This window comes from Taudactylus pleione, unplaced genomic scaffold (genome assembly GCF_031769625.1).
Source record: "Taudactylus pleione unplaced genomic scaffold, aTauple2 ptg000143l, whole genome shotgun sequence".
Lineage (NCBI taxonomy): Eukaryota > Metazoa > Chordata > Amphibia > Anura > Myobatrachidae > Taudactylus > Taudactylus pleione.
Window position 1 is genome coordinate 1,216,993 of NW_028284545.1, and position 27,210 is coordinate 1,244,202.

The 27,210-nt window shown below is 46.8% G+C and overlaps 1 protein-coding gene across 2 annotated transcripts in view; it reads left to right on the plus strand.

The window, feature by feature from the left end:
• Window positions 1-27,210, plus strand: part of SORCS2 (sortilin related VPS10 domain containing receptor 2) — a 1,055,028-nt gene that overhangs the window by 873,130 nt on the left and 154,688 nt on the right. For both annotated transcript variants that reach the window (XM_088473883.1, XM_088473884.1), the window contains exon 8: window positions 3,728-3,817. In XM_088473883.1, coding sequence (XP_088330009.1) covers window positions 3,728-3,817 — 90 coding nt within the window. The remainder of the gene's footprint in view (window positions 1-3,727; window positions 3,818-27,210) is intronic.

Genomic DNA, 27,210 nt, shown 5'->3' on the forward strand with positions numbered 1-27,210 from the left:
ATATTTACCCTTAGGCTCTACGTACATGTTTATGCCGCGTCGGATGCAAAGTGACTGTGTTGGCATGATGCCGCGGAAGCCTATTTACTACCTTATGCTAATGCGCGTTTTCTTAGTGCCGCTCCGCCCACTGTTTTTCTGGCCACAGCCGCCAGCGTCATCGTTAGTGCGCAGCTTTCCCCGTGCTAGGTGCAATAGATGCGTGTGACACAGGTTTCCCATCTCTGTACGCACAACTCAGAATACACGCCCCCGACACTCCCATAGTACTCTCACAAGGCAGAACAGCTCCGTGCAATCGCATTGTCGCCGCGCATTCCTTGCCCCCCAAAACGCCAATTTCAAGCGAGACAGATCCGGCCAAGATCCGGCCAACTCGCCAAAATGTATAATTCCGCATCTGAGCAAAATGCGCTGTAATACCTGTTATTTGCATCCCTACAAAAAGATCCATTCATGTCGGAATCAGCCCTTTTATCTGCTAAATAAATAAAACCATAGGTACTATATACTATAAGCAAAAACAAATGTTTTATTTTTGCAAGTACAGTACAGTATAGACTCCACTTCCTTCCTTTTTGTCCCTTCTGCCGGTCTGTTACATTATGGGGCTGATGACAAGCTGAACGTAAGTTGATGGTACCTTCTCCCGCTTTGGGTGGCAGCTAGATCGGCTCTGTGGGGGAGCGTGTTGTGGACAAGTTGGCGGCATCAGTGGCGTGATGATGCGATTACATCATCGTGGCCCAGTCTCCGCTATACAGTGCCGTTATGACCGGGGCCACGATATCGTGATTGACGAGATTTGCGTCATTGGCTGGTTGGTGAAGTCGGCAGCCGCGGCCGGCCTCCGGGAGACTTGCTCACACTTCTGGGTCGGCCTGTGGCGCCACATGAGATTCAGGAGTATGATGCAGCTTTGTATGCATCCCTACGAGCAGAGAGCACCTATCTGTACACTTGGTGTGATACTCGTCATCGTTGTCAGAGCACACCTGCTCCAGCCTAAACAGATCTGTCTGAACACAGAGTCCAAAAACAAAGTAACAGAGCGAACTTGCATGTTTTTTTAGACTTAAAAAACTCTCAAGATTTAAAATCTAATTCAGCTGTTTTCCCATTTTGAAGATAAAACTCAACCAATGTGAGAGTTTACAGCTAAACTCTCACATTTTCTAAACTCTCACCCTATTACATTTGGCCCTAAGTGTCCATTCATAGTTCCAATAGAAAGTCCAGATACAGCCAGTTACACCATGTTTGTCTGCACTCCCGGAGAGGTGCGGGAGAATCACGATTTTTCGGGTAGTCCCCTGCACCCTTGTAAGAGTGAGTGGATCTCCCTTATTTTACCCAATTCCTAGTTAACAGGAATTTTTGGTACGTAGGGAGGGGGCGGGGCTAAAATGATGCAAACTGCATCCCAGAATCATGGCATTTTGCCGCGACGGGGACAGGGCTTAATGACATGAGATCCCGTCCCCAGAGCGGTCAGCTGCATCTGCTCTCTGGGCTTTTCCAGGAGAGGAACACTTGTAGTAAGTATGAGTTACACCCTTTCAGTCGTTAGTGGAGATGAGACTGAAATACTGTGCGTATGCATTTCCCGTCCATGCATGCACTCAGGGCCTAATTCAGAGCCGGACGCTATTTGCGCTCGCTCGTTCAGAAAAAGGGGCCGGCTATTTAAATTGAGTGCTCGCTCTTTGCGGTCTGTTGGCGCCTCTATGTCTGAGCGAGCGAACGAAACATGCGCTCGCTATTTTGTAAAGACGCCTCCTGGCCACTCGCATCCTACGTCATCTCCGCTATTTATTAGATTAATCGAGTACATCGAAAGGCGTCTGAACTGCTCGCAGTGCTTGTGGTTGGATTTTCCTACCGCAATCATGCGAACAGTTCAGGCTAAGAAACAACCAAGTGACGTGGTCGATGATGCTGCTTTGTTAATTATGCACACCCTTAAAACGCCCGTTTTGACCGTTTGGCACGCCTGCGTTCGGATCACCACTCCCCGTTTTTAAGCACCTTCCCCTGTTACCACCCACAAACGCCTCATTCTGTCACTCAAATTAGCAGGCACTTGCTATTTTGCGAGCGCTCGATTTCCGACCGCAATGACTGGTTGGCGCATGCGCATTACGACCCATACACATGCGCAGTTGTGCGAACATCGCTCGGAGCGAACGAGCGGCCGCTTACGAGCGGCTCTGAATCAGGCCCTCAGTTCTAGAGCGTGCGCAGTGCAAAAACATGCAAAAAAGCTCCGCAAACTGGTTATGTCATCTGCGTATCAGACCCTGTAGCTTCTGCCTATCACTAACCCTCAAACAGCTCTGTCAAACACATTTTTCTAAATGATTGTGCTAATCCTGCGTATTACTATGGTTTTCTTCTTTTTGATGCTTACACTCTATATGATGAGTTTTATTACCTATTTCTTAATTTCTTATTTGTTAACATATATTACTATAGAGCCAGCGTATTTAGTTGCAGTTTACATATGAATGTAATGCTGGGCACAGATCAACAAACGTTAAAGCGTACACACTGCGCAATTTGCGGGAAATCGTTAATGAGGTTGTCAGAGTGAGCTGCATGTAGTGGCGACCTAAAGATACGACGGATGATGTCGCAGGAGCGTGCATAGGGCCTGATTCATACCTGCTCGCTAGATGCGTTCGCACGCAGCCGTCAGCTGCCAAAGTATGCACATGCCGCGATCGCACGGCAAGACATCAGCACGCCCACCATGTCCTGGCGTGCGATCGCGGTGTGTATTTAGATGCTCATCAGCCTATATTAAAACGCCCACTTTCCCCTAGCGATACATGTCATCTCCAGGAAGTGTATGCAAGAATCATTAACATTGAGTAACATCGGACCCATACGCTGCACTTGTGGCTGACCGTACCCTACCGCAAGCACTGCGAGTGCTGCTGTGTGTAATTCAGCCATGTGACGTATATGCTGACACTGCGTCTTAATTATGCACGTCCTTGAAACGGCGTTCAGACGCAGAGACACGCCTGCGTTCGCACCACCACACCCCCATTACCATCGACCATCCCCTGTCACAACCCACAAACGGCACTTCCAGTCACTCATTCTAGAGAAGCGTCTGTGCACAAGGGGCGATTGCTTCTCGATCGCAGTGACTGGTTTGCGCGCGCACTGCGTCTTATACGCATGCGTAGATTGCAAACATCGGCAGGCTACGTGCGAACGCATCCTAGCGAGCGGGTCTGAATCAGGCCCATAGTGCGTACACACTCGACGATTTGAAAGATTTGACGCTCTGATCCATCTGAATCGGCCAAATCACTCAAAAAAATGGTCTGTGTACCTTTAGTCCTGTAGTTTCTCTTAGATGCTTTTGCCATATGGGAGCTAGTAATTATCCAGATGCAGGAAAAGGGAGAATGCATAGATCCTCCTAGCAAAAACTACAGTAAATCAAACTCCCTCAGAAGTTTTTGGTTTTACAGATTGAGAAATAGTCTGGTCTCTGCTTTACACTTTTATGTTCTATAGGGCAACTTGTAGTTTACACCAACTGATCCATTAAGATCATGGGTGTGTTTATATTTACCAAACAATCATTACTATAAGTTTTTTCTTTCTATACATCATGATGAACCGCATTGAACTGAGAATAAATTGTATATAATTATTATTTTTTTAAATATTGTACAAATACATTACAATTTCCTCTTCTATTTTGCAGACAACCGCAGGAAACCAGAGTAAATATTATGTATCGTACCGCCGAAATGACTTTGTGCAAATGAAGCTTCCAAAATATGCGCTTCCAAAGGTAAGTAAAACAATTCCTCAAGGGTACTGGGCTCAGTGTGCAGTATAGCCCAAAATTGCTGATCATACTGGGAATAAATACAGAATTAATACAGAAACCTGTTATCCAGTTCTGAAATCTGAAAGAAATAAAAGACACAATTGTTGATCTTCAATGAAAATGTCTTACACCTAGGGATGTTCAAAGAGCATTTACTTCTGTGGTCACTGTGAGGAGCACTGCTAAACTATGTAATGAGGATGGGAATGCCACAGGAAGTATTTGGAAAAGACTATAGATAGACAGTAAAAAGGTCAATATTGTCTAGATAGACACCAGATAGGTCGACTGGGACAAAAGGTTGACATGGACAAAAGGTCAACACGCTAAAGGTAGACATGTAAGGAGGTCGACAGGTACAAATGGTCAACAGGGTCAAAAGGGGGTTAGGGTTAGGCACTTACCCCGATCCAGTGGCGGGCTGGGCCGGGGGGCAGGGTGCCATGTGCCCCCCGGGCCGCAGCGTCATGCGGGCCGCGGTGCAGACTGTGTCACTGTGACACAGCTGCACCGCGTGTGTAGCGCTGACCGGACGGAGCCGGCAGCTGTGTGTTTGCTTTAGCAGCTGATGAGAGTCAGACAGACTCTCATCGGCTGCTGCTCCCACTGCCAAAGCCGGACATCTTCCGGCTCCCGCAGTGGGTAAAATGGGAGTGACGCGTCACTCCCATAATGCAAAGCGGCGGACGGAGGAGCTGATCTCGGCGGCGGGACCAGGAGCAGGAGCGGGTTTCAGGTAAGTGTGTTTTTTTTTTTGTTTTTTTTTGTTATGTCTCAACTGCGGGGGGGGGGGACTCCTGGGAGCACTACAAGGGGGGGACTACTGTGAGCACTACAAGGGGGGGACTCCTGGGGGCACTACAAGGGGGGGACTCCTGGGAGCACTACAAGGGGGGGACTCCTGGGGGCACTACAAGGGGGGGACTCCTGGGGGCACTACAAGGGGGGGACTATTGTGAGCACTACAAGGGGGGGACTCCTGGGGGCACTACAAGGGGGGGACTCCTGGGAGCACTACAAGGGGGGGACTCCTGGGGGCACTACAAGGGGGGGACTCCTGGGGGCACTACAAGGGGGGGACTACTGTGAGCACTACAAGGGGGGGGACTCCTGGGGGCACTACAAGGGGGGGACTCCTGGGAGCACTACAAGGGGGGGACTCCTGGGGGCACTACAAGGGGGGGACTCCTGGGAGCACTACAGGGGGGAATACTACTGGGGGCACTACAGGGGGGAATACTGCTGGGGGCACTACAAGGGGGGGACTCCTGGGAGCACTACAGGGGGGGAATACTACTGGGGGTACTACAAGGGGGGGACTCCTGGTAGCACTACAGGGGGGGGACTACTACTGGGGGCACTACAAGGGGGGGATTACTGGGAGCACTACAAGGGGGGGACTACTGGGAACACTACAGGGGGGGAATACTACTGGGGGCACTACAAGGGGGGGACTACTACTACTGGGGGCACTACAAGGGCAGGACTACTACTACTGGGGGCACTACAAGTGGGGTACTACTACTGGGGGGGGACTACTACTAGGGGCACTACAAGGGGAGGGGACTACAACTAGGGGCATTGCATAGGGGGGAGGGGACTACCACTGGGGGCACTGCATCGAGGGACCACTGCTGGGGGCTCTATATAAAGGGCAATAGTGGGGGTACTGCATAGGGGGAAGACTACAACTGGGGCCACTATTTAAGGGGCACTGCATAAGGGTTACCACTACTGGGGGCACTATATAAGGGGCTTACTACTGGGGGCACAAGGGGCACTGCATAGGGGGGATCACTACTGGGGGCACTACTCGAGGCCTGCATAAGGGTGTCCTCCTGTGGCACATGGTGGCACTGCATATGGGCACTACGACAGGGGGCTGCCCCATATCTTTATTTTTACCTTACATTAATCCCATATGGACCCGCCTCCTCCCTAGAACACTTGAGGGGGTGGGGGGGGCGCCGTAGCACACACGTTCTTTCGAGCACCCTGGCTACACGCTACTCCTCTGCCAGGGCCGCCTGCATGCATTTGCCCCCCAGGCTAAAAGTTGCCAGCCCCTGCCCCGATGGTTAGGGTTAGGCACCAGGAGGGTTAGGCACCAAGGGGAGAGTTAGGGTGAAGATTATGTCTAGAAGAAAACACACCATGTGTCGACCATAGTTGTGTCGACCATTTCCACGTTGACCTTTAGATCATGTCGACCGTTTGTACCTGTCGACCTGCTTACATGTCGACATTTAGTTTGTCGACATTTTGTCCCTGTCAATCTTTTGTCCCAGTCGACCTATTGACATCTGGTGTCTATCTAGACATTGTCTATCTTTTTACTGTCTATGTGTTAACCCACACGCGGAAAAGACATAGATAATTTTTTTAATGTAGTTTACTATGATAGACTTGATTCTCCAAATTACCTAAAAATTAATATCTGGAAAACCCCAAAAAGTCTTAAGATTTCTTTGTATTAGAAGCAAAACTACAATGTAAGTAGAAAACTGGATACAAAAATGAAGTTTATTTAAAAATGTTGCTGAGAACAAAGATCTGCAAGTGGTAAAAAAAATTCTAACAATGTCACAACTAGCATTATATTATAAACCCAATAGATCCACCTCTTATACCCAGGGCTGCCATCAGAAAATATGGGGCCCGGGACTGACAAAATAGGCAAGGCCCCCCACTCCGGTTACTAAATCCAGTGCTCTGCACCGTCTATCCAGCTCTTTTTTCCCCCACTTCACTCCCCCCTCTGCCCTGCGTCCCCCCCCCAGCCCTAGCTTTTTCCCACTTACCTTTTTTCCGCGTTCTTCCCTTTGGCTCTTCTGTGCTTCTCCCCCGGCCGACAGACACTGCTCTTCACACGCCGCACCTCCGCCCTCTTCCTCTAGCGGGGTGACGTCACATGCACCGAATCCCAAATCAAACTTTATTGAACATGGGGTCAGAGGCCGGCGGCAGGTGCCCTGTAGGTTGGTGGAGGACCCTGGCTGCCTCCTCCGTTTACTTAATGGAGACGTCGGCGGCAACAGTAGCGGCTGGGCCCCCTTTCTTCTATTCAAGGGGACAGTGCGGGCTGCAGGTTGTACAGTGACGGTAGCAGCGCCGTTCAGCCAGGGTCCGGGCCTGGGACTCCAGTCCTAGCAGTCCCCCCCCTCCCCGATGGCGGCCCTGTTCATACACCATGAATAAGTAAAACAAGTGAAAAACAGCTTTTTACTGGCTTCAGTACATACAAGTATGAAAATACTGCTTGATCTATAGGTCATCCTTAAGATAAGAAGCCACGAAGTTCCAATGGTAACGCAATTTTTTTTAACATGGGTTTCTGAGGAAGGATAGCCTCAATCTTTCTGCTCTCACCCGTCAGGAGTTACGAGCACATTTTTCCTCTCTTAATTTACATGCATTGTGCGCAATGGAACCTCAAGCTCAACTGAATCTGCCCCACAAATACAGCCATAAAATATACAGATATATGTCTTAGTTAATATCATAGTAATAATACAGATGTGATCTAGCCTCAAGATGCCAAAAATGCATCTAGACTGTGCTGATTAATTTGATATGTGACACTTGTATATCTGTGTGCGACTGAGTATGACTGCCAAGAGCCGCGCCGGGCCCGGGTGAAGGGGGAGTGGCCTATTGCGGGAGACGTGGCCACGCACCCTTAAGGGAAAAAAAGGGAATTTAACATTTTGCAGCGTTGTGAGCCCCTCAGCCCAGTACAAATTCCAAGAGGGGCGCAATCAGGATGATCGCTTTCCCCCATGGGCAGAGGAGACACCCGCAGACGCACGGAAAACATAGGCATGCTGCATATCATTTTAATCAGCAGAAGCTGCTTGCGCTATCTATTCACATTGTTGTGCAAATAAAATGCATTTAAAGGTAAATAGACGCACGGAAAGACGCTCAGTGCTACTGAGTCACGCCACGGCGTGACTAGAAGGGCTGTTTAACGCACCAGGAGGCTAGATGTATGTGGACCCATCTGTAGGTGTCCCTCCTCCAGTGTTAGCTGCTTGGGGCCGTAATTGCAGTAATAAGTTGTGCACCCTGTGGAATCTCACTGTAGCACATGTATTCTGTCAATTTAAGTTAAATGATAAGAATATATAATACAATTTGCTCTATTGACTAATAACAATGATGCAAAGGCAATAAAAGTCAGATCCTAGGAGCTATACATAAATAAATCAGTGACAAAGGAGCTACCTCTTAATGTCAGACGGAATCAGTATATCACGGCTGGGCGTGCACTTGGACCCGGAGTGGAGTCGGGTGGCAAGTGAGGGTTCGTTTGCTGGTACTGGAAAGCAGCCGGTCTTAAGGGGGTATGACTCATGAAGGAAAGGGTACACACGTAGGCAGATGAAGCTGAGAGATGCAGTCGGTACTCAAGAGAACCGGGGTCAGCTGGCCGAATAGCGGGTATCAGGAACGGGGAATGGACAGTAACCGGAGCGGGACCGCACCAAGGCTGAGAGAGTAACTGTAACCACACACTGGAGCTATGGCACTTTTAGGAGTATGGGAGCTCAGAGAACTAGCTCACAGCTTACGCTGTGATAGACGTTGCACTGGCAACTAAAGAGCCTCTTGACAGCCCTTTAGTACAATCAGGTAGTGCAGGATTGGCTGCTAGCCTCCCCAGCCCAGGCTGTAACCTGATTGGCCCGATCAGACATGTGGTCTAAATCCAAGATGGCAGCGCCCAGTGTGATCACAGCGCGGAAGCGCTGCCAGTTTCAGCCCCTCTCACCTGCCTCCAGCTGGAAGCCCTTAGTCTGCGGAGGCTCACAGCACCTAGCGCCGCTCTCCAGGATCCTGCACCCCCGCCGGAGGCCCCACGCCTGAGCGCCCGGAGCGGTAAGGACCGCGATCTTGGCAGCCTGCCAGCCCTGATCGTGACACAGTATGATTCAAATCCCTACAGCGGCAGTCCGGCAGGGGTGAAAATCCTGATCGTCAAAAGGTAAGTATTCACTAACCCTATTCTACCTCCTAACCCTAACCCTCCCTTAGAGGTGCCTAACCCTAACCTCCCCCCCAAGTGCCTAACCATAATCCCCCCTAAGTGCCTAAACCTAACCTTCCCTTCCCCTCAGCCTAAACTTAAGTGCCCCGGGGGGGGGCCAAACCCTAACCTCCCCCCGTGGGTGCCCAACCCTAACCCCCCCCTTCCCCTAGCCTAAACCTAACCTCCCGGGGGGTGCCTAACCCTAAGTCCCCCACGGGAGCCCCTAACCTAACCCTCCCCTCACCCCCCGCGGTTGTCCGCGCCCGGCTTACCTTCAATCGGTAAGCAGGGTGTCGGTCTCCCAGCATAAGTCTAATGACAGGCGTCGGGATTTCGACGGCTATCATTAGTGCCTTACTGGGAGTAGATAGTCGGGAAGCCGGCGGTCGGGATTACGTCCGTCGGCTTCCCGACTGCTTCCCTGTCAGACAGTGCCTCAACGAAGGGGGGGAGGGGGGGGCAGCATGACAGGCACCATGGTTCCATGCTACTCCCCTGACCATGGTTTTAGTAACCGCAACTGCTGTACCTTCCAAACAGGTGAACATGCGGCTTGGGTGCAATTTGTGTCACGCCCACAATACGCCTTACTGTACTTTGGCGGTGTCTACATACCCCCTCCAACCCCTGACTGCTACTTTTGTTTCCCTCCAACTCTGAAGTCCTATGTCATTTGTGGCTTTCCTCTCTTCCCCTTTTGGAAAAGATACCGTTCATAATGAAAGTGTACCATTTACACAGCACAATGCTACGTTTATGGGGCCATTTGTCTAGCTGACTGTAAGTTTTTAGAGAACACAGAACTTCTGATACAGCAATGTAAATTCTCTTGGCAGAGCGACAACAGAGCCAAACGACTTATGCGAGTGATAAAATACCTGCTGAATCTGTCACCTTATATATAGAATGCCCATGATAAAACAGATGGAGGAGGCAGATGAAAATGTACAGAACTACGATTTAAGTCTTCAGACGCACATGGAAAATATGTTGTGTAGGTAGCTTAAAATACATCAAAATCCCCAAACACTGGCAAAAGGCTGCGTCCAGTCTAGCTGATTTACCACTGCAGAAATATTATTAATATTATATTATTAATATAGTAAATATTAATATAGTAAAGTGACACAGCATGCATGCGATGACCGGCGGAATGCATCGTATTGCGAGTGCGATGCGTCATGCATCCCGCCCCTAATCTCATCTCCGACCAACCAGTTGGTCCAACATTGGTATAGTGTGTACGCGCACACAGCCTTTGGTCATCTGATCTTGTCAAAAGATTTTTAAACCTGCTGAACAATCAGGAAAGCAGATCGCCAATCACCCAACCAATATAGAAGTGTGTATGATCCTACAGCGGGTTTGTCCAATTCTCCTCCCAATTAATCCCTGTGAGTGGCCGGCGGTCTGACTAAGGTTGGAATAGTGTGTACAGTGACACAGGGGGTCATTCAGACCCGCTTGTGAGCGGCAGGACGCTCGCAAGCTGGTCGATGTTCCCCACTGCGCATGCGCACGATGGAGGGAGCTCCGTCGTGCGCATGCGCGAGACCCGGCGAGCGACGGGCTCACCATCGCTCCGGGTCTCGCACCAAAGGGGGCGTGCTGTCGATGTTGATTGACAGCGCGCCCCCTTTGGTGGGCATGCCGGGGGCGTGCCTGCCAGACGGAGGCGTTCCCATGGGAACGCCTACCGTCTCAAGCCGGCCCCACTGTGGGAGTGATTTTGGCTCTGATAGAGCCAAAATCACTCCAGGGCTTGCGGCAGCGAGACCCTACCGCAGGGTCTCCGTCGCAAGCCCGATGGTCGCAATGGTCAACCCCATCACGACCATCATCATGGACGCTCGTTATAACTGTGGGTGGTAACCCACAGCTATGCGAGCGGCCATGAGGACGCTCCAAAAAAAGGTAGGAGGGCCCTGATTCAGAGCGAGCGCTCTGGTCAGAGCGTTCAGCTCTGAATCAGGCCCACAATCCTTTCAGCAGATGCAGATTGGAAATTTGCAGTAAAATTGGACAATTGTGTACTCATAGTTCGGGTGTTGCATCTGCGACCTAGGTCTCCAGTAAAATTGTGTCATCAGTCTTGTCAGGTTTTGGGTCTTCGGAGGATTGGACAAGTGTGTACCCAGCTTTAGAGGTATGGGAAAGGCGATCAGGATGCGGATTTGGTGCAAATTTTAGGGTGTGGAAGAGATGTATACCAAGTCTCCTCCAAAAGCCCTGTGGTAAATTTATGTGATAATAAAATAATGTCATCAGTTTTCACTTTATTTTGCTCTAGGAGAGTAATATTATTTGTTAATTATATGAAAGGGAAATATTAATTCATTGTTAATTAGTGTTAAAAAGTGTCTTCATAACAGTTAGCAACATTTATTATTTGATGATGTGGACGCCATATATAACCATAAAATCTAAACGTTGCCCGAGTCATAAAAACATTTCTTTAAAGTTCCAAGGATGTGACTCTGGCTCTTTGGCGGCCAGTGGGATCTGTACCCGCTTTCCCCCTCTTTCAGCATCCTTCTTAAATGCCAACTAATAATGCTAACTTCCCAGTTAAGCTGAGACAAATCCCAACTATCAAATTCAAATACTGTGTCTAGAGAAGGGCACACCAGCACCCTGGTGTCACCAGTGCTATCCCCGTACACTTCCACAGTTCCATCTGTTCTTAGCCCACTTGTTAATTTTGACTCACACCATTTTATCCATGCTCCATTAAAAATAGTGCCACCCACGTCATCTAAAATTTCCTACCCTCCCCGTGTAGTCCTTATTCACGCATATATTTGTCAGGGGGATTATGAACTGTGCAGTACACAATATGTTTTAGCTAAGAAAATAGTTCTTATTTCAGTAAACATTGCTTTGTAATTGGAATTAACACAAGTCACATATGTATAATGAGTTGAACTAAACTTGAAACTCTTAACTATAATCAGGAATGTCCTCTATTTTCTACACTGAAAATAACATATGTGACTAAGTGTAATCCCCTAGCAAAATGTATTCAACGGAACGCTTACAGAAATCCCACAGTTGTGTAAATGAATGCTTCTGTTAGCCAATAGGATACCATTTTATAAATTGTCCCACCCACATTATCTACAATTTCATACCCCTCAATTGTCCATATTATCGCAGTGGTATTGGATAGATCCCCTTCCATACATGTATCCTGAAGTCATCAGTTACTGTCCAACGTCATTCCTTACCATCCATATGGACATAGAGGGGCAATATAAACCTGTGCCTGAAGCGCGGCGAGCGAAGCGATCCCACGAGGGGACAAGTCTCTTCTTTTGGTGGACTTTATGGGCATGGAATTGCACTTCCGCCCTCACACATCACTTCCAGGTACATCTATTGAAGGGGATCTATACGCTACCTTATTGTAGTACAGTCACAATTCTGGTAGACCAAAAGAGGCAGAGATCAGCTTTATTCAGAAGTAAACTCAGTAAATATAACCAATCAGCTTCTAGCTAGCAATTATAAACTACATTCTATTAAATGATAGGTAGAAGCTGATTGGTTCCTATGGGCCCCTTCCCAATTTCTCTACTTCACTCTTTAGAAGACTTGGAACATCTCCCCCATAATGATGGTCAGTGGACTAAACAGTACCAGCAATATAAATTTGGGACTACTTCTATTTCTTTACATAACATTTTTTATATTAGTTACTCTTATCTGAGGTAAATTAGGAAAACAAAGTCTCTTCGCACTTTGAAGCATTTTGCCACCACGTACAAAGTGGATTTACAAGCTGCATGTCGTTCCATAAGTACAGATGCTAGTTAGTATGCAAGAGGATACCCATATTAAATACTTTGCTAAAGTGACATTGCTATCACCGTATATTTGATGACTAAATGAAGTAAATTATGCTACATTTCATTAGAAGAAAACATTCCTTTCATTTATATTTACGCAAAGCTTGCCAAGCGCCTAATGACCATTTTTCACTCGTGCGAATTTTGATTAAGTAAACGCATGCAGAACAAGTGGGAGGCCGGTCTGATGAGCGCAGTATCATATATCACCGGTAAGTTATACTGCTCGCATAGGCATCACCATTTTATTAGACAATGTTAATTACTCCTTCTAGACATGCTGAAAATACATCCATAATTATAGACTCTATGGTTTTAAATATATTAACAGCTTGGACTATATATTACTGCACCGACTTCGCTAACACCGGTTCTCCCCTCTGGAGTCACATATTTTGTCTGGAGTAGTTCTGTTAATAAATATACTATGTAAGAAAAATTAAACTATGTCCCTGAAAAAGAATAGCAGCAAGAAAAGGTACATGTGATATTAATGGTCATTAACAACACATTAATCTCAGCATGGTTGTGGACTGCTGAAGCGATTGTAATTAAAGTATGGCTATGCATGTTTTACATGAAAATAATGATACAGTATACTTGGAAATTGATTTAATTACAGGGAAGTGCACGGCTGGGAATATATACATAAATCTACTATATATATAGTGATCAGAGATGTAACGTGCAATGAAATAAACCAAAGTGCAATAAAAGTAACATTATGTTGGATTTTCTACTCATCAGGCCTACTTTTAAGGGTGTGCTGTAATGGATTGACAGTCAATAGGTCGACACCAGATGGTCGACATGCACTAAGTCGACACGGACAAAATGTCGACACACAAATGATCAACATATGATGTTTTTTATTTATTTAATCCTAACCCTTCCACTAGTGCCTAACCCTAACCCTCCACCAGGTGCCTAACCCAAATCCTGCCCCTAGTGCCTATCCTCCCCCTAGAGCAGTGATTTTCAACCTTTTTTAACTCGAGGCACGCTACACAAGATTTTAAAACTGCCGTGGCACACCATCCGGCAATGCGGCATGCGTGACTAGTGAAAAAACACACACATTGGCTCCCACATAAAAAAATACACACACATTGGCCTCCACAGGAATAAAACACACTACAGTACAAGTGCGCTGAGCTGACCGTCGCGGCACACTAGTGCGCCACAGCACAGTAGTTGAAAAACACTGCCCTAGAGCGTAAACCTAACCTTAGCCTAACCCTCCCCTAGTGCCTAATCCTCCCCCTAGAGCCTAAACCTAATTCTTGCCTAACCCTAACCCTCCACTTGTGCCTAACCCTATCCTAATCCTAACCCAGACCCTCACCTAGTGCCTAAACCTAACCCTAGCCTAACCTTAACCTTTCCCTAGTGCCTAACCCTCCTCCTGGTGCCTAAGCCTAATCATAGCCCTGCCTCTAGAGCCTAAACCTAACCCTCCCCTAGTGCCTAAACCTAACCCTGACCTTCCATTAGAGCCTAACCCTCCCCCTAGTACCTAACCCTCACCTAATGCCTAACCCCTCCGAAAGCCTAACTCTAATTATTTGCCAAGTGCCTAACCCTCACCTTAACTCCTAACCCTAACCTTAAAAATGTTGAAAAACAATTTAAAAAAAATGTGTCAACCATTTGTGCTGATAATTTGATCATGTCGTCATTTTAACCCTGTCAACCTTCTGCACTGTCAACCATTTGTCAGTCAACCCTTTGTCCCTGTCGACTTGGGACAATGTTGACATATTGCTTGTCGACCATCTGGTGTCGTCCTAACCCTCCACCTGGTGCCTAACCCAAACCCTGCCCCTAGTGCCTAACCCTAGTCCTCACCCTAGAGCCTAAACCTAACCTTAGCCTAACCCTCCCCTAGTGCCTAACCCTCCCCATAGAGCCTAAACCTAACTCTTGCGTAACCCTCCCCTTGTGCCTAACCCTTTCCTAATCCTACCCCTGACCCCCACCTAGTGCCTAAACCTAACCCTAGCCCTCCTTCTAGAGCCTAAACCTAACCCTTCCCTAGTGCCTAACCCTAAACCTCGACTATTTGTGCAGATAATTTGATTACATCCACATTTTAACCCTGTCGACATTCTGCACTGTCAAACATTTGTCAGTCGTCCCTTTGTCCCTGTCGACTTTGGACCATGTCAACGTATTGCTTATCGACCATCTAGTGTCGTCCTATTTACTTTTGATCCAATTACTGTCGATCTTCCAACCGGATACCACTTCTAGGCCCTATTTTAATCCAAAGGGAGTCGCCCACACCCATCTTCTCCTGGCTTGGATACGTAGTGGACAAAAAAAATGGAAATGCCGATATAAAATCACAGAATAAGACTATAAAAAAAAAAACATTTCTTGATAAAAGCTTATCTGGATTTATGACTATAGAGAAGCTGATATGTCTAACAACCTTTATAGGTAACTGTATTATCTTCATAGTGCAACAGAGGAAAGTTACAAATGTACCAAAAATTCAACTGACACATGTCAAATATTCATGCAAACGGCCAATGTTTTTTATTCTGTGCATAAGTCTGAATAGCACAAGGCATGCGTCCCAATTTTGTACGTACAGAGTTGCAATCCATATCTGGACGCACAGTATCAGAGATATAAGGGGCGTTCCTGGATGGAGACTGGGAGGCACAGTAACGGGGTTGGCTAAAAAGGCGCACAAAGATGTTGCATCATATGGGAGCGTGGCACGCGTGTCACTGAGTGTAGTTGCGTACAAAGACACTGAACTGCTCCCATAGCAGAGGCCACACTACACTAGAGAAACTGCACCTGCCATAATGCTGGTGCACGTTTAGATGGTGCAACCGATGGTGCGATTAAACTTGCACCAGCCGGTACTGCAGCTTCTATAGATGCTCAGTCCTGGCACGGATGTACACAAGAAAGGGCTTTGTAGTTGCATGGGCATCTGACGCTAAATCAGGCGGGTTGGGTACGGGATGCCGGCGGTCAGAATCCCGACGCTGGCATCCCAACAGGGTTAGGATACCAACACCTGTCGGTAAGTACCCTAACCCTCCCTCCCTGCACTCTAAACCTAACCTCCCCACCTAGCGCCTAACACTAACCCCTCCCCCCAAAGCCTAACCCCTAGCCCTCCCCCTAGCCCCACTACTTACCGTCGGGACACCGGCGCTGGGATTCTGACTGGTGTCGGGATTCCGGCGCCGGCACTCTGAGCGCCGACTTCCCGACAGAGGGGATCTCAACTACCTCCCAATCAGGCCCAATGTGCCATCCTTGAGTTACAAGTTTGCATTGCAATGCTATAACTTAAATGACTAAGGCCCTCATTCAGAGCCACTCGCAAACAGCAGTACGCTCGTTGCATTCCGATGTTGACTAACCGCGCATGCGTCGGTGTAACACTGCGCATGTGCGTACGGCAGATTGCGAGTTTTTTTGGTCTCGTTCGTCAAATAGCGTACAGGAAGTGACATGTCAAATGTGATTGACAGAACAGGGCGTTTTTGGGTGTTGACGGGGGTGGAGATGGAAAAACGCAGGCGTGGCGAGGCATTTTTGGGGCGTACATACATTAGCAGATGCGAGCGTAAAATGTGTTCGGACCGACTCATACGTCACTGGATGATCCTCTTTCCCTTCAAAATGCTCGCACAGCTTAGGGTTTGGATTACTCGACCACATTGGCGATGGCCTTCTCCTCCGTCCCGGGACTCCACGATGTTGTTGCGATTAATCGCGGGTGGTCTGAAAAGCAATTAGTGTTGGATTGAAAAATCGGCTTGGTATGTGTTTTGAAATCAGTTTTTTGGGATAGCACAAAACCGTACGCAGGTGGAAATCAGAGCTGCTAATGTCAGGATGACACAATCAATTTGCGTACATTTGTGGGGGTTTATTTTGGCCTCAATTTGGTGGTTAGGGCCTATTGTAACAATAATGTCATCATGTTTTAATTTTCTCACCTTTTTATTTTTGCCTGTTGAATTTGGCTCGTTATATGAATTTTTAAACGTTCCTTAAAGAGCCCTTTTTTGAAAAAAATTGTTTGGGTTTTTTTTGCAAGTTTTTGCCTTTTGGGCCAGGATTAAATGTAACCCATTTGTACAATAATGTCACAATACAATGTCAGATTTTTGGCGTCAATTTATTGGTCAAACCAAAACTAAATTAATAAAAAATTTGGGGACATCTTTTTTTGCCAAAGATCAGTCCCAAAATCAAACAAATTGGCCCAACATAACTGTAGACATAAACGTACAACAAAAAATTAAAAACATTTCACAAGAAAGGAGAGGGAAGTTTTGACCAGAAAGGAATATGAGCCAAGCACAGAAGGAGTGTGGGAAAAGTCGCCATTGCTGTCACCGTTTTTTCACCCGTTTGGATGGGGGAGGGAGGGCGCCAGACCGGGTCCGGGATGTCATCGGGCTGGCCTGTCCAGAGGCAGATGTTGTGGCCTCTGGACTAGGCACAGGGCTAGGCACATTTGGAGGATTGGCTGATGTTGTGCCAGAGGTGGAGGATCCTGATGTTCCGGCAGGAAGGGAGGTCGGCTCCACCATGTGCTGGCGAACGAGCTGCTCCAGGGCATTGGCGATGCGGATGTTGGCCCTGGTATTTTCCACCAGGGCCTGACCAATGGTCACGTTGGCCGCAGCATTTTGCTCCAGGGCCTCAGCCACCCGTAGCAGACTGGCGTCCATCCTCTGCAGAATCTCCGTATGGAAATCCGATTTGAAATTGAGTTCTGTGAGGAGGGACACTGCCTGCGAGGGGGATTGCCCTGGACTGGCTTCTGCAGGGTCCTCAGCCAGATGTACTGGTTCCTCCCCTGCCGAGCCAGCAGAAATTCGTCGGCCAAGGCTCCCCTCTGGAGCAGACTCATCCGCCTGTGTCTCTGTTAGGAAAAATGAGAAAAGACTCACATTAGAATCTACATATTGGCCCACTAACATTTCAGAGTTGGTGACATCAAAAGATTTACCTGGGACAACATGAGGAGCCGCAAAGTCTGGCATGTCCGTATCCATGTTGGACACGCCAAACACCTCCACAGGCTGCACACACCCCTGTGCCAGCTCTTCTAAATCCGTCAACTCCAATGACACAGGGGTGGGACCCCCACCTGTCCCCCTTGCATGCCTAGCCCTGTCCGCGAGTTTTTGCTTTAGGCGATATTTGAAGTCGCCCCATCTGTGGGAAAAAATGGAAGCCATTATCCTTTTGTTTAAAATGGTGTTTGTTTTTAGGGGGGGCAAGTGTTTACTTACCGCCGTTTGACATCCCGGGCTAGACGGACATAATCACCCACCCTATTGACAGCAACGGCTACCTCTTCCCACATTCTCCACTTCTGGCTTAGACTCATATTCCTGTCTGCCTGTGGCAGGATATCCACACACTTCTGAATCAAAACCTCCATCTCCTTTCTTGTGAAATGTGGCTGCCTTTTTTTTTTTGCAGCTTTGGCTGGAATACTGGGCCCAGCAGCCTCTTCCATGTCAGCCTCCTCACCTATTTGTGTAAATATTCAGATTTCTCAAATTCACAACTTGCCCAATCTTATGTTTCAAATTAATCATTGATACAAAATGCATGAAAGACTTACCGCCTGACTCTTGGGCATTGTTTCCCTGGTCTGTCGCCATGTCTGAGGTCCAAACAAGAAATACACCAGAATTTAAATGTGTTTTCGTGACGTATTTATACATGCGTCCTTATTTTGCGGCCGCATCATTGATTGTGCGTTCCTATGATCCCTCCTTAATTTGTGCGGGAAACGAAACACTATTTATGGCTTGGTGTGTCTCGAGTCGAGGTGGCGTTTTTGGATTGTTGGAGGTTACCTTGGTTGGAGTTTCTTGTTTGCGGATAAAGGAGTTGGCGTTTGGAGTTTATTTTGTTTGCTAGATTTGCGTTTTTATTTTCCCATCTCTTTTTTGGTATATTTTTTTTTGGCCTCGTTTCTTGATTTGGTAAGTTTTGTGAAGTCTAACTTTGGTTCAATTGGTGTCTCATTGTGTTTCTTCTTGTTTTTAATTTTTGGATCCATAATTTCATATCTTTTAGCTTTTTATTAATTTCGGACCCAAAGACCTTTTGATTTGGAATCTTATATATTTGCTCTTGGTAAGTCCATTTTTTATCTTGTATTTCTGAACTAATTAGCGCATTTTTCTCTGTTTGTATAGTGACTTGTATTTGCGAACTAATTAGCGCATTTTTACTACTTACTATTGTGACTTGTATTTGCAAACTAATTCGCGCATTTTTACTACTTACTATTGTGACTTGTATTTGCGAACTAATTAGCGCATTTTTAAATGCTTATTAATCCTGTAAAAATTTTTGTGGTTGCCCTTTCGCTTTTTTGGCTTACATTTCAACCCATTTTGATGTACTGTGTGCAATGTCGTTTTGCTCTTTGGCCAAATGTGTGTTTCGCATATTTTAAGTTTTGTCTAGCACAAAATTTAGAAACATAAATGCACAGAGTAAAATTTGTCGAATTATTTTTGTGATTAATTTCAGTTTGGACGTATCATGACAATACCCCGGCATGTAAGCAGCAATGGATGGTATCATCAAGCTAAGTTGTTCTTAATTTTCTTTTGGGGTGGGTCCAAAGCCTTACATTCCAATCTTGCCATTTCAGGTTGATCTTGGGCGGATTGTTCTGGCCATGCTCCCGGAAGCCGACCAACCTCAATCTCGTCCCAGGCGTAGGCATCGTAGGCGTGCAAGGCCCCAGATATTTCAAACACGTGTCACCCTTTTTGGAATGCCCGATGATGAGGTTTTAAGACGCTACCGTCTTCCTCCCAAAATCATCATAGACACTTTCTCATTAATAGAGAGTGATCTTGAGCGGCAAAGTGACAGTCCAACAGCAATACCACCACTTACGCAAATTATGGCGGTGTTACATTTCTGTGCCTCAGGATCGTTTCAAACAACGGTGGGAATAGTGGCGGGCATCTCACAATCCTCCTTTTCCCGGATCCTGAGGGCAGTGATGGAGGCACTTTTCAAGCACCTCCATCATTTTATTCAAATGCCTTTGGATATGGGTGCCCTTAGTGTGGCCAAGGCCAATTTTTACCAAATAGCTGGCTTCCCACACATCATAGGGGTTGTGGATGGTACTCACATACCACTTCAGCCTCCAGCACGGCTGGAGGCCATATTTCGAAACAGGAAACACTATCACTCCCTGAATGTAATGGTGGTATGTGATGCCTCCCTCCAGATCCTGTCCCTGAATGCAAAATTACCAGGAAGTGACTCCTTCGTCATCCGGCAATCAGGGATATGGCACAAATTAAACAACCTACAAGCTGGTGATGCGTGACTTCTGGGTAAGTGTAGACCTTTAGTACATATCAATGTTAAGCTTGATACACAGTGATCCTGATGTTGTCTATTCTTTTTCACAGGAGACAGTGGATACCCTTGCATGCCCTGGCTGCTCACTCCTTATTTGGCTCCCACACCAGGTCCACAAAGTGAGTTTAATACCGCACTTACAGCCACCAGGCAAGTGGTGGAGCGCTGTATCGGCCTTTTAATAGGCCGATTCAGATGCCTCCACCGCTCTGGTGGCGAGCTCATGTATTTGCCGGATATGGTTTCGAAAATTGTGGTCCTGTGTGGGATCTTTCACAACATCGCCATAAGGAGTGGTGTTCCAATGCAGCCAGAGGATGCCTTACCTGAGGATGGCCCCCCCGAGGTTGGTCGGAGGTCAGTATGTGGGGGGGCCATACGCGATGATGTGGTGGCCCGATATTTTAGGTAATTATTGACCAAACAACAGTGTGTATACCCAATGTGTTACGGTTTTTTAGCGTTCATCTTTTTTTATATTAATTCTTGCACCATCTTCTGTTTGTTTGCATAATCTTTGGCACTCCCACGATGACTACTTCCTGCTACCCTTCAAAAACCTTTATGTGGAAACTTCGGGAATATATTCTGACACCAATATTGCAACCCCATATTTTTGAAATCATGTGGGCATGGACCTTCGTCAACCAGTTCTTGATTTGTTGTGTGTTTGTTTCGTGTTTTTGGTATGTGGTGTATTTCTGATTATCACTGTGTGTTTTGTTTGTGAGTGACCACTTTGTATTTTGATTTCTGTTGTGAATAAATATTTAGAGAGTGTAATTTGTTTCCTTTTTGGGCACGTTAGAAGCAAATGTAAACAAACTCCCAAACGTTAATTTTACCTAAGGGGTAACCCAGTAATGAAGCAAGTGGAGGTAAAATGTAATATGTTTTCGGGGTACTAACCAACACAACAAGGAATCCTGTACAATCAGTTGCCTTCGTAAGATTGTCCTAAGCAGTTTGGCCACCAAATAGGAACCTGAAAAATGGTGTAAACTATCATGTTGCCCACCACAAAAAAGGAAAATGACATTGGTACTGGGAGGTGTTTCTTGTGCCTGTTTGCATTCAAAATACAACACACAATCTGTAGTGAGATTCTGTGGCAATCCTTGCTTGAAGAGTCTACTTATGTCAGTGTAAAGAATCTTGGATTTACTCCAAACGCATGAGACAGAGCTTGATTTAAAACTGATTTATTATGAAACAATTCGAAAATAAAATAAAAACTAATTCCTAAGGAGGACCAACAGATGGTCAAGGCCCTGCATAAGCCCGGTGACCTGCTCCCGCATACGGCCCACACAATTCAATATCTCTTCCCGACGCCTCTGTTCCTCTGTGGGTGACAAAAGTTTGGGGATTAATAAATCGATAATGAAGCAACATTCTAAAAAAAAAAAAAACAAGCAATCCAAAACTTACAAGCTTGTGGGCCAAAAAAACATTACACGGATAAAACCCAGCACCCCAAAATGTCGTAGCCCAAAAATACAAGGGCCCTAAAAAAAGGCACACAGGTGTGATATGTGTATGGTGACATCAGCAGGAACAGGTAAAGACAACCCCCAAAAATACCCTAAGGCGACAGAAAGGCAAAAAAAATGGGGACGACACATGATTACATACAAACAGTTTGTGGTGTCCAAAATAAAATGTAAAAACATACCGTTCTCAAAAACGACAGAGCCAGAAGCCACTCCCTGGACCACCTCGGAGGTGGCTACATTCCCCAAACCTACGGGCAAGGTGTTTGAGGAATCCTGGGAGGGGGTATTTGGAGGAGGGACGGATGGAGGAGAGGGGGAATTGGGCTGGAGGGGAAGTAGGCCTGAAATTTCGGCCACAGGGTCTGGGGAGGAGGGGGTAATAGACGAATTGGGGGTTGGAGAGAGGGGCCGGGACTGGCGTCTTCTCTGGCGATGCCGCCGTAGTGTTTGCTGTGCCCCTAAAAAATGAAAAAAATATTGTGGTTAGTTTCAACAGGAATCCAAAAAAAAAAAATGACTCAATAGGACAGACATGAAAACATGCACATGCAGATATGACTACAATGACTCAATAGGACAGACATCAAAACATGCACACGCAGATATGACTACAATGACTCAATTGGACAGACATGAAAACATGCACATGCAGATATGACTACAATGACTCAATAGGTCAGACATGAAAACATGCACATGCAGATATGACTACAATGACTCAATAGGACAGACATGAAAACATGCACATGCAGATATGACTACAATGACTCAATAGGACAGACATGAAAACATGCACATGCAGATATGACTACAATGACTCAATAGGACAGACATGAAAACATGTACACGCAGTTAGGGCCCACAAGATAAACTTGAAAACCACAGTCCAGAACACTTACTTTCAGCAATCTGCATGCGAAAGCATGCCAGCAAGCGGGGCGTTCGCCGGTGCAGGTCCGACCACCTGCGCTCCAGCTGGCCAATATGTCGGCGTGAGCCGAAGGAGCGCAGGCGTCGACGTACCTCCGCATATGCGGAACGCTTGCACCTATTGGAGATGGGTGGAGGCTGACTGGTGATCCGCCTGTCCATCACCTCCGTCAGCACCAGCAGTTCGCGCCTGGTGAATGCGGCGGATCTCATGATGGCAATGGTGTTTTTTTGGCAAAATATTTTTAATAAAGCACCCCAAAAAAATTTGATTGGCTAATGTATTTGGGAAATTAACAGGACAAATTCTATTGGTTAGTGTATGAGTCATGTGTTCGACAGGGCCACAAATCTCTTGAGAGTTATGATAGGCTTGATGCAGTGACATGCGTAAGCAAATTTAAATAAAGAAATGAACCACAGAAAAATTGTGGGGAGACAAACAAATAGAACAATTGTTTAATTGGGGCTAACATGTCTTTTGAACAATAAAAGCGAAGGTTTCAGCCGTACGTATTCTGCGAGCAAATACAAACACGGACAAGATTAAAGTTTATTGCATTGTGTTGAAAAAAAAAAACCAATTAAGCTAATTGATACATTGATTGGCATGATACGATTGAGGGAGGTAGGCAGAAAAAACGAGCAGGTAATCGGAATCTGACAGTCCCACTTCCGGTTTGTACTTCAAGCCATTTCGGGGATGTACGCTCGCTATTTGGCACGCTCGTTAGTTAGAGGAGGGGTCGCCTGAGTTTGGGACGGATTTTTAGCTGCGTACGAAAATACGAGCGAGTGCTTGAATTTAAATATTTTTTTACGTACGCCGAACGTGCGTACGCCCACTTGCGAGTGGGTCTGAATCAGGGCCTAAATCAGCTTTACTGGTTTGCATGTAGTACTGTACCAACACTGACTTCACGATGGGCTCTTACCGCAAATTGTGATATTCAGTCACTCGAAGATCTGATTCTCATAAGATAAATAAAATGGACAGCATGGCCCTATAAAGGAAGATAGACAGACAGACAGAAACGTTTCTGGTATTTTTGTGCTTGTTTTCTCATATATCTGTTTTTCATGTTGATTAAAGGCTACTTGTATGTGTTGGAAAATGATTGAATATTCTCCACCTCTTCATTTTATGTAAAGAAAGCAAAATGGACCTAGGTGCTCTGTTTGAAAAGAATCGCAAAAAAGAAATTGGAAATGTTGTGGTCCGCTCTAATAGTAGTAAATGATTAGTATGAAGTTGAGCTGGAATATGTTCACATGGGGGAATGTAGAAGTAGGTCATCATAGCCAGACCTTCATGAATGTAAGTGATTCCTGTAAATTATATACTTCGTATATTTGCCGGGGGGATTATGAAATGTGCAGTACACAATAAGTTTTAGCTGAGTAAATAGCTATTATTTTAGTAAACATTTGCTTTCTTTTTGGAAATAACACGTCTTATATTTATCCTGAATTGAACGTAGCTTTAATATATATAATCAGGAATGTTCTACATATTCTACACAGAAAATAACATATGTAATCCCTTGGCAAAATAACACCAAGGCCCGTAATCAATTAGAAGCGAAAAGCCGAGATCCGCGAAAAAGTATCGCCGATTCCGACTTTTCCCCTGTCGGAAACTTAACGTACGCGGAAAGTAAATGCAATGTAATAGGCGAAAAAGATTCAGGAGAACAGCAGGAGAAAAAAAGTGCAACATTTTTATTTTGGGGTGCAAAGTTGGGGAAACCACTCAGAACCCTTGGGACAGCCCCCCCAAAGGACAACTGCGTCAGAAAATTCCTAAAAAAAAAGTGTGGAACACACCAAAACGTACTTTAAATTTGGGGGCAAAAAAGCACAAAGTGGGGGGACAAGTTCGCAAACTAGCAAAATAAGGTTCTGGGGGTGCACTAAGAAGGGGCCAAGTGTAATTGGGATTGTAGGTGCTTTTATGAGGGTGGAATTTCACTGTTTTTAAAACTACACATTAGAGACATTAAAAGATGCTAGCACCCATTTTCAGGTACCCCAAATTTGACAGGACTACTTATTTTCTGCAAAAAATACAGCTTTATACCATTTGTGCAAAGACACTAATTAGAGGCTGTTGTGCAAACTTAAGTACCCCAAACAGTTTTATTGGGCACTACTACATGGATCCCCAGTGTTTCTGCATCTATGTGCGGAGTTGATGACTGCCTGTGAACCTGTGTATGCCCTTCCAGGCAGCCTAGGAGTCTGAGACAGGAGACACTGGGGCAGAATTGTTGCCGTCCCCTCAGCCTTGTGCCCTGGGCAGCAGCACCGGAGCACACCTTTAGTTACGGCCCACCAGTGAGCCTGAATCTGAGCCACTATAGGTTCACCTGTACTGCATACCAGGGCCGGGTCAAGGCTTGTGGGGGCCCTGGGGCAACTAAGTTGTGGGGGTCCCCAAAAAGCCATATGGAGCCTCGGCAAGGTCACTTGAGATGGCGCTGAGATGGCGTGAGAGCTGGGGTGGGTAAAATGTTGAGATGGGGTGACAGCTGGAGAGGGGACAGTGCTAAGATGGGATGGGAGCTGGGTGGGGATGGTGCTGAGTTGGCATGAGAGCTGGGGTGGGGACGGTGCTAAGATGGGTTGAGAAATGGAGTGGGGATAGTGCTAAGATGGGGTGGGAGCTGGGCAGGGGACAGTGCTGAGATGAAGTGAGAACAGTGCTGCCTACCTATTTACCTAAGCAGCAGCGTAGATAGGCAGCACTGTTCTCACTCCATCTCAGCACTGTCCCCTGCCCAGCTCCCAGCCTATCCAGCTAACAGCACCAGGATGTATGTAGCCGGTGAGGCTGTGGTGGGCATCCTGCATGATGTCTGCAGAAAATGACGGGAGGATAAAAAGACAGACCTGAGACCTCAGACCAGGTAGATGGAGTACAGACACAGCGGCCGCAGGTTACAAGATCCACGGCCGCTGTTCACCCAGTGTACAATTGCGGGCGCCGGCCCCTGCTACACGCACCCAGCAGCAGATAGCTTCCGGCAGCCGCAGCAGATAGCTTCCGGTTGGGGTTCCGCAGCGGAACGCAGCTCCCAGAAGCGCACCAGCCAGCAGCCACACAGCCAGTGTCAGCAGGCCCGGGTCAGCAGGCAATGGGAGCCGGCTGCCCGCCCGGCAGCGGTTGACATGGGACCGGCCCAGCGGGAATGTTCCCGCAGTCCCGGTGGCCCAATCCGCCCCTGGGCTCTATTGACTACAATCCGCATTTGTAATGCAGATTGCAGTGTGATATTATCAACTGAATTAGCATTGCGAATTCAGGCAATATCACAGGGATTTACTACAAATCCCTTGCAGGGACAGAGCTTGTGATAAAGCTCTGTCCCTGCGAATCCCCTCCGCACACTAGTCACGGTATTTTCGCAAAAAATACCGTGACAAAGTGTCCGCGCATGCGCCGACCGGCTGCCACTGCTACCCGCCTCCCCGGCGCTAAGCCCTGCCCCCGTTGTTAAGCCCCGCACCCTGCGATCACAGACCCCCCCCCCCGCGACCCCCCCTCCCTTAATAGCACTTACCTGCATTCATCGGTGCTCCGGTGATGTCTTCCATGCCTCTGGTCAGCTGATATCCCATACTGCACTGGGACCCGATCACCTGATGACCGGGCCCCAGTGCACCATGGGAGACCAGCTGACCGGTGGGGAGTCATCACCGGAGCCCAGATCACCGGTCCATGGAGTCAGCTAAGTAGATTTCTTTTTCTTACTTTTTATTTTTTTTAGCAGAGATCAGCTTGCGGTCTGTTTAGACCACACAGCTGATCACTGGGACCGGCTCCGGGCTCTGCTTTGCCATTTAGAGCAGAGTAGGAGCCCGGTAACCGGGGGAGACCCTGGATAACGCCACATCCAGGTGGCGTTATTATCACAGGGCTTTCCCCGGTATTTTATTACAATTTATTTTTAGTGACTTTGGTCAGATCACATTTCCCATTACAATTATGGGAAATGCGATCTGCTTACTAACAATAAGTGATACTTAGGGGTTGGAGTAGAATTTTACGAATTCTACTCCAATTGCCCTGTAATAACTGTAAGTGATACTAAAATAATGTGAAAAGGGAGTGAAAACACCCTTTTTCACTTTATTTTAGTAAAAATAATGTTAATAAATAGAGCCCATGATGTACAGAAGCTTTTAGTTACTTGGGGCTCTATTTATTAACATTATTTTTACTAAAATAAAGTGAAAAAGGGTGTTTTCACACCCTTTTCACATTATTTTAGCATCACCTAAAGTTACTAAAGGGCAATTGGAGTAGAATTCGTAAAATTCTAATCCAACCCCTAAGTGTCACTTATTTTTAGTAATCAGATCGCATTTCCCATAATTGTAATGGGAAATGTGATCTGGCCAAAGTTACTAAAAATAAATTGTGAAAAAATACCGGGGAAAGCCCTGTGATAATAATGCCACCTGGAGGTAGCGTTATCCAGGGTGTCCCCCGGTTACCGGACTCCTGCTCCACTCGGACGGGGAGAGCAGAGCCCGGAGCCGGCCCCAGTGATCAGCTGTGTGGTCTAAACAGACCAGGAGCTGAAACACTGCTAAAAAACCCCCCAAAAAAACAAAAACAAACTTACCTGAGTCCAGGGACTGGTGATC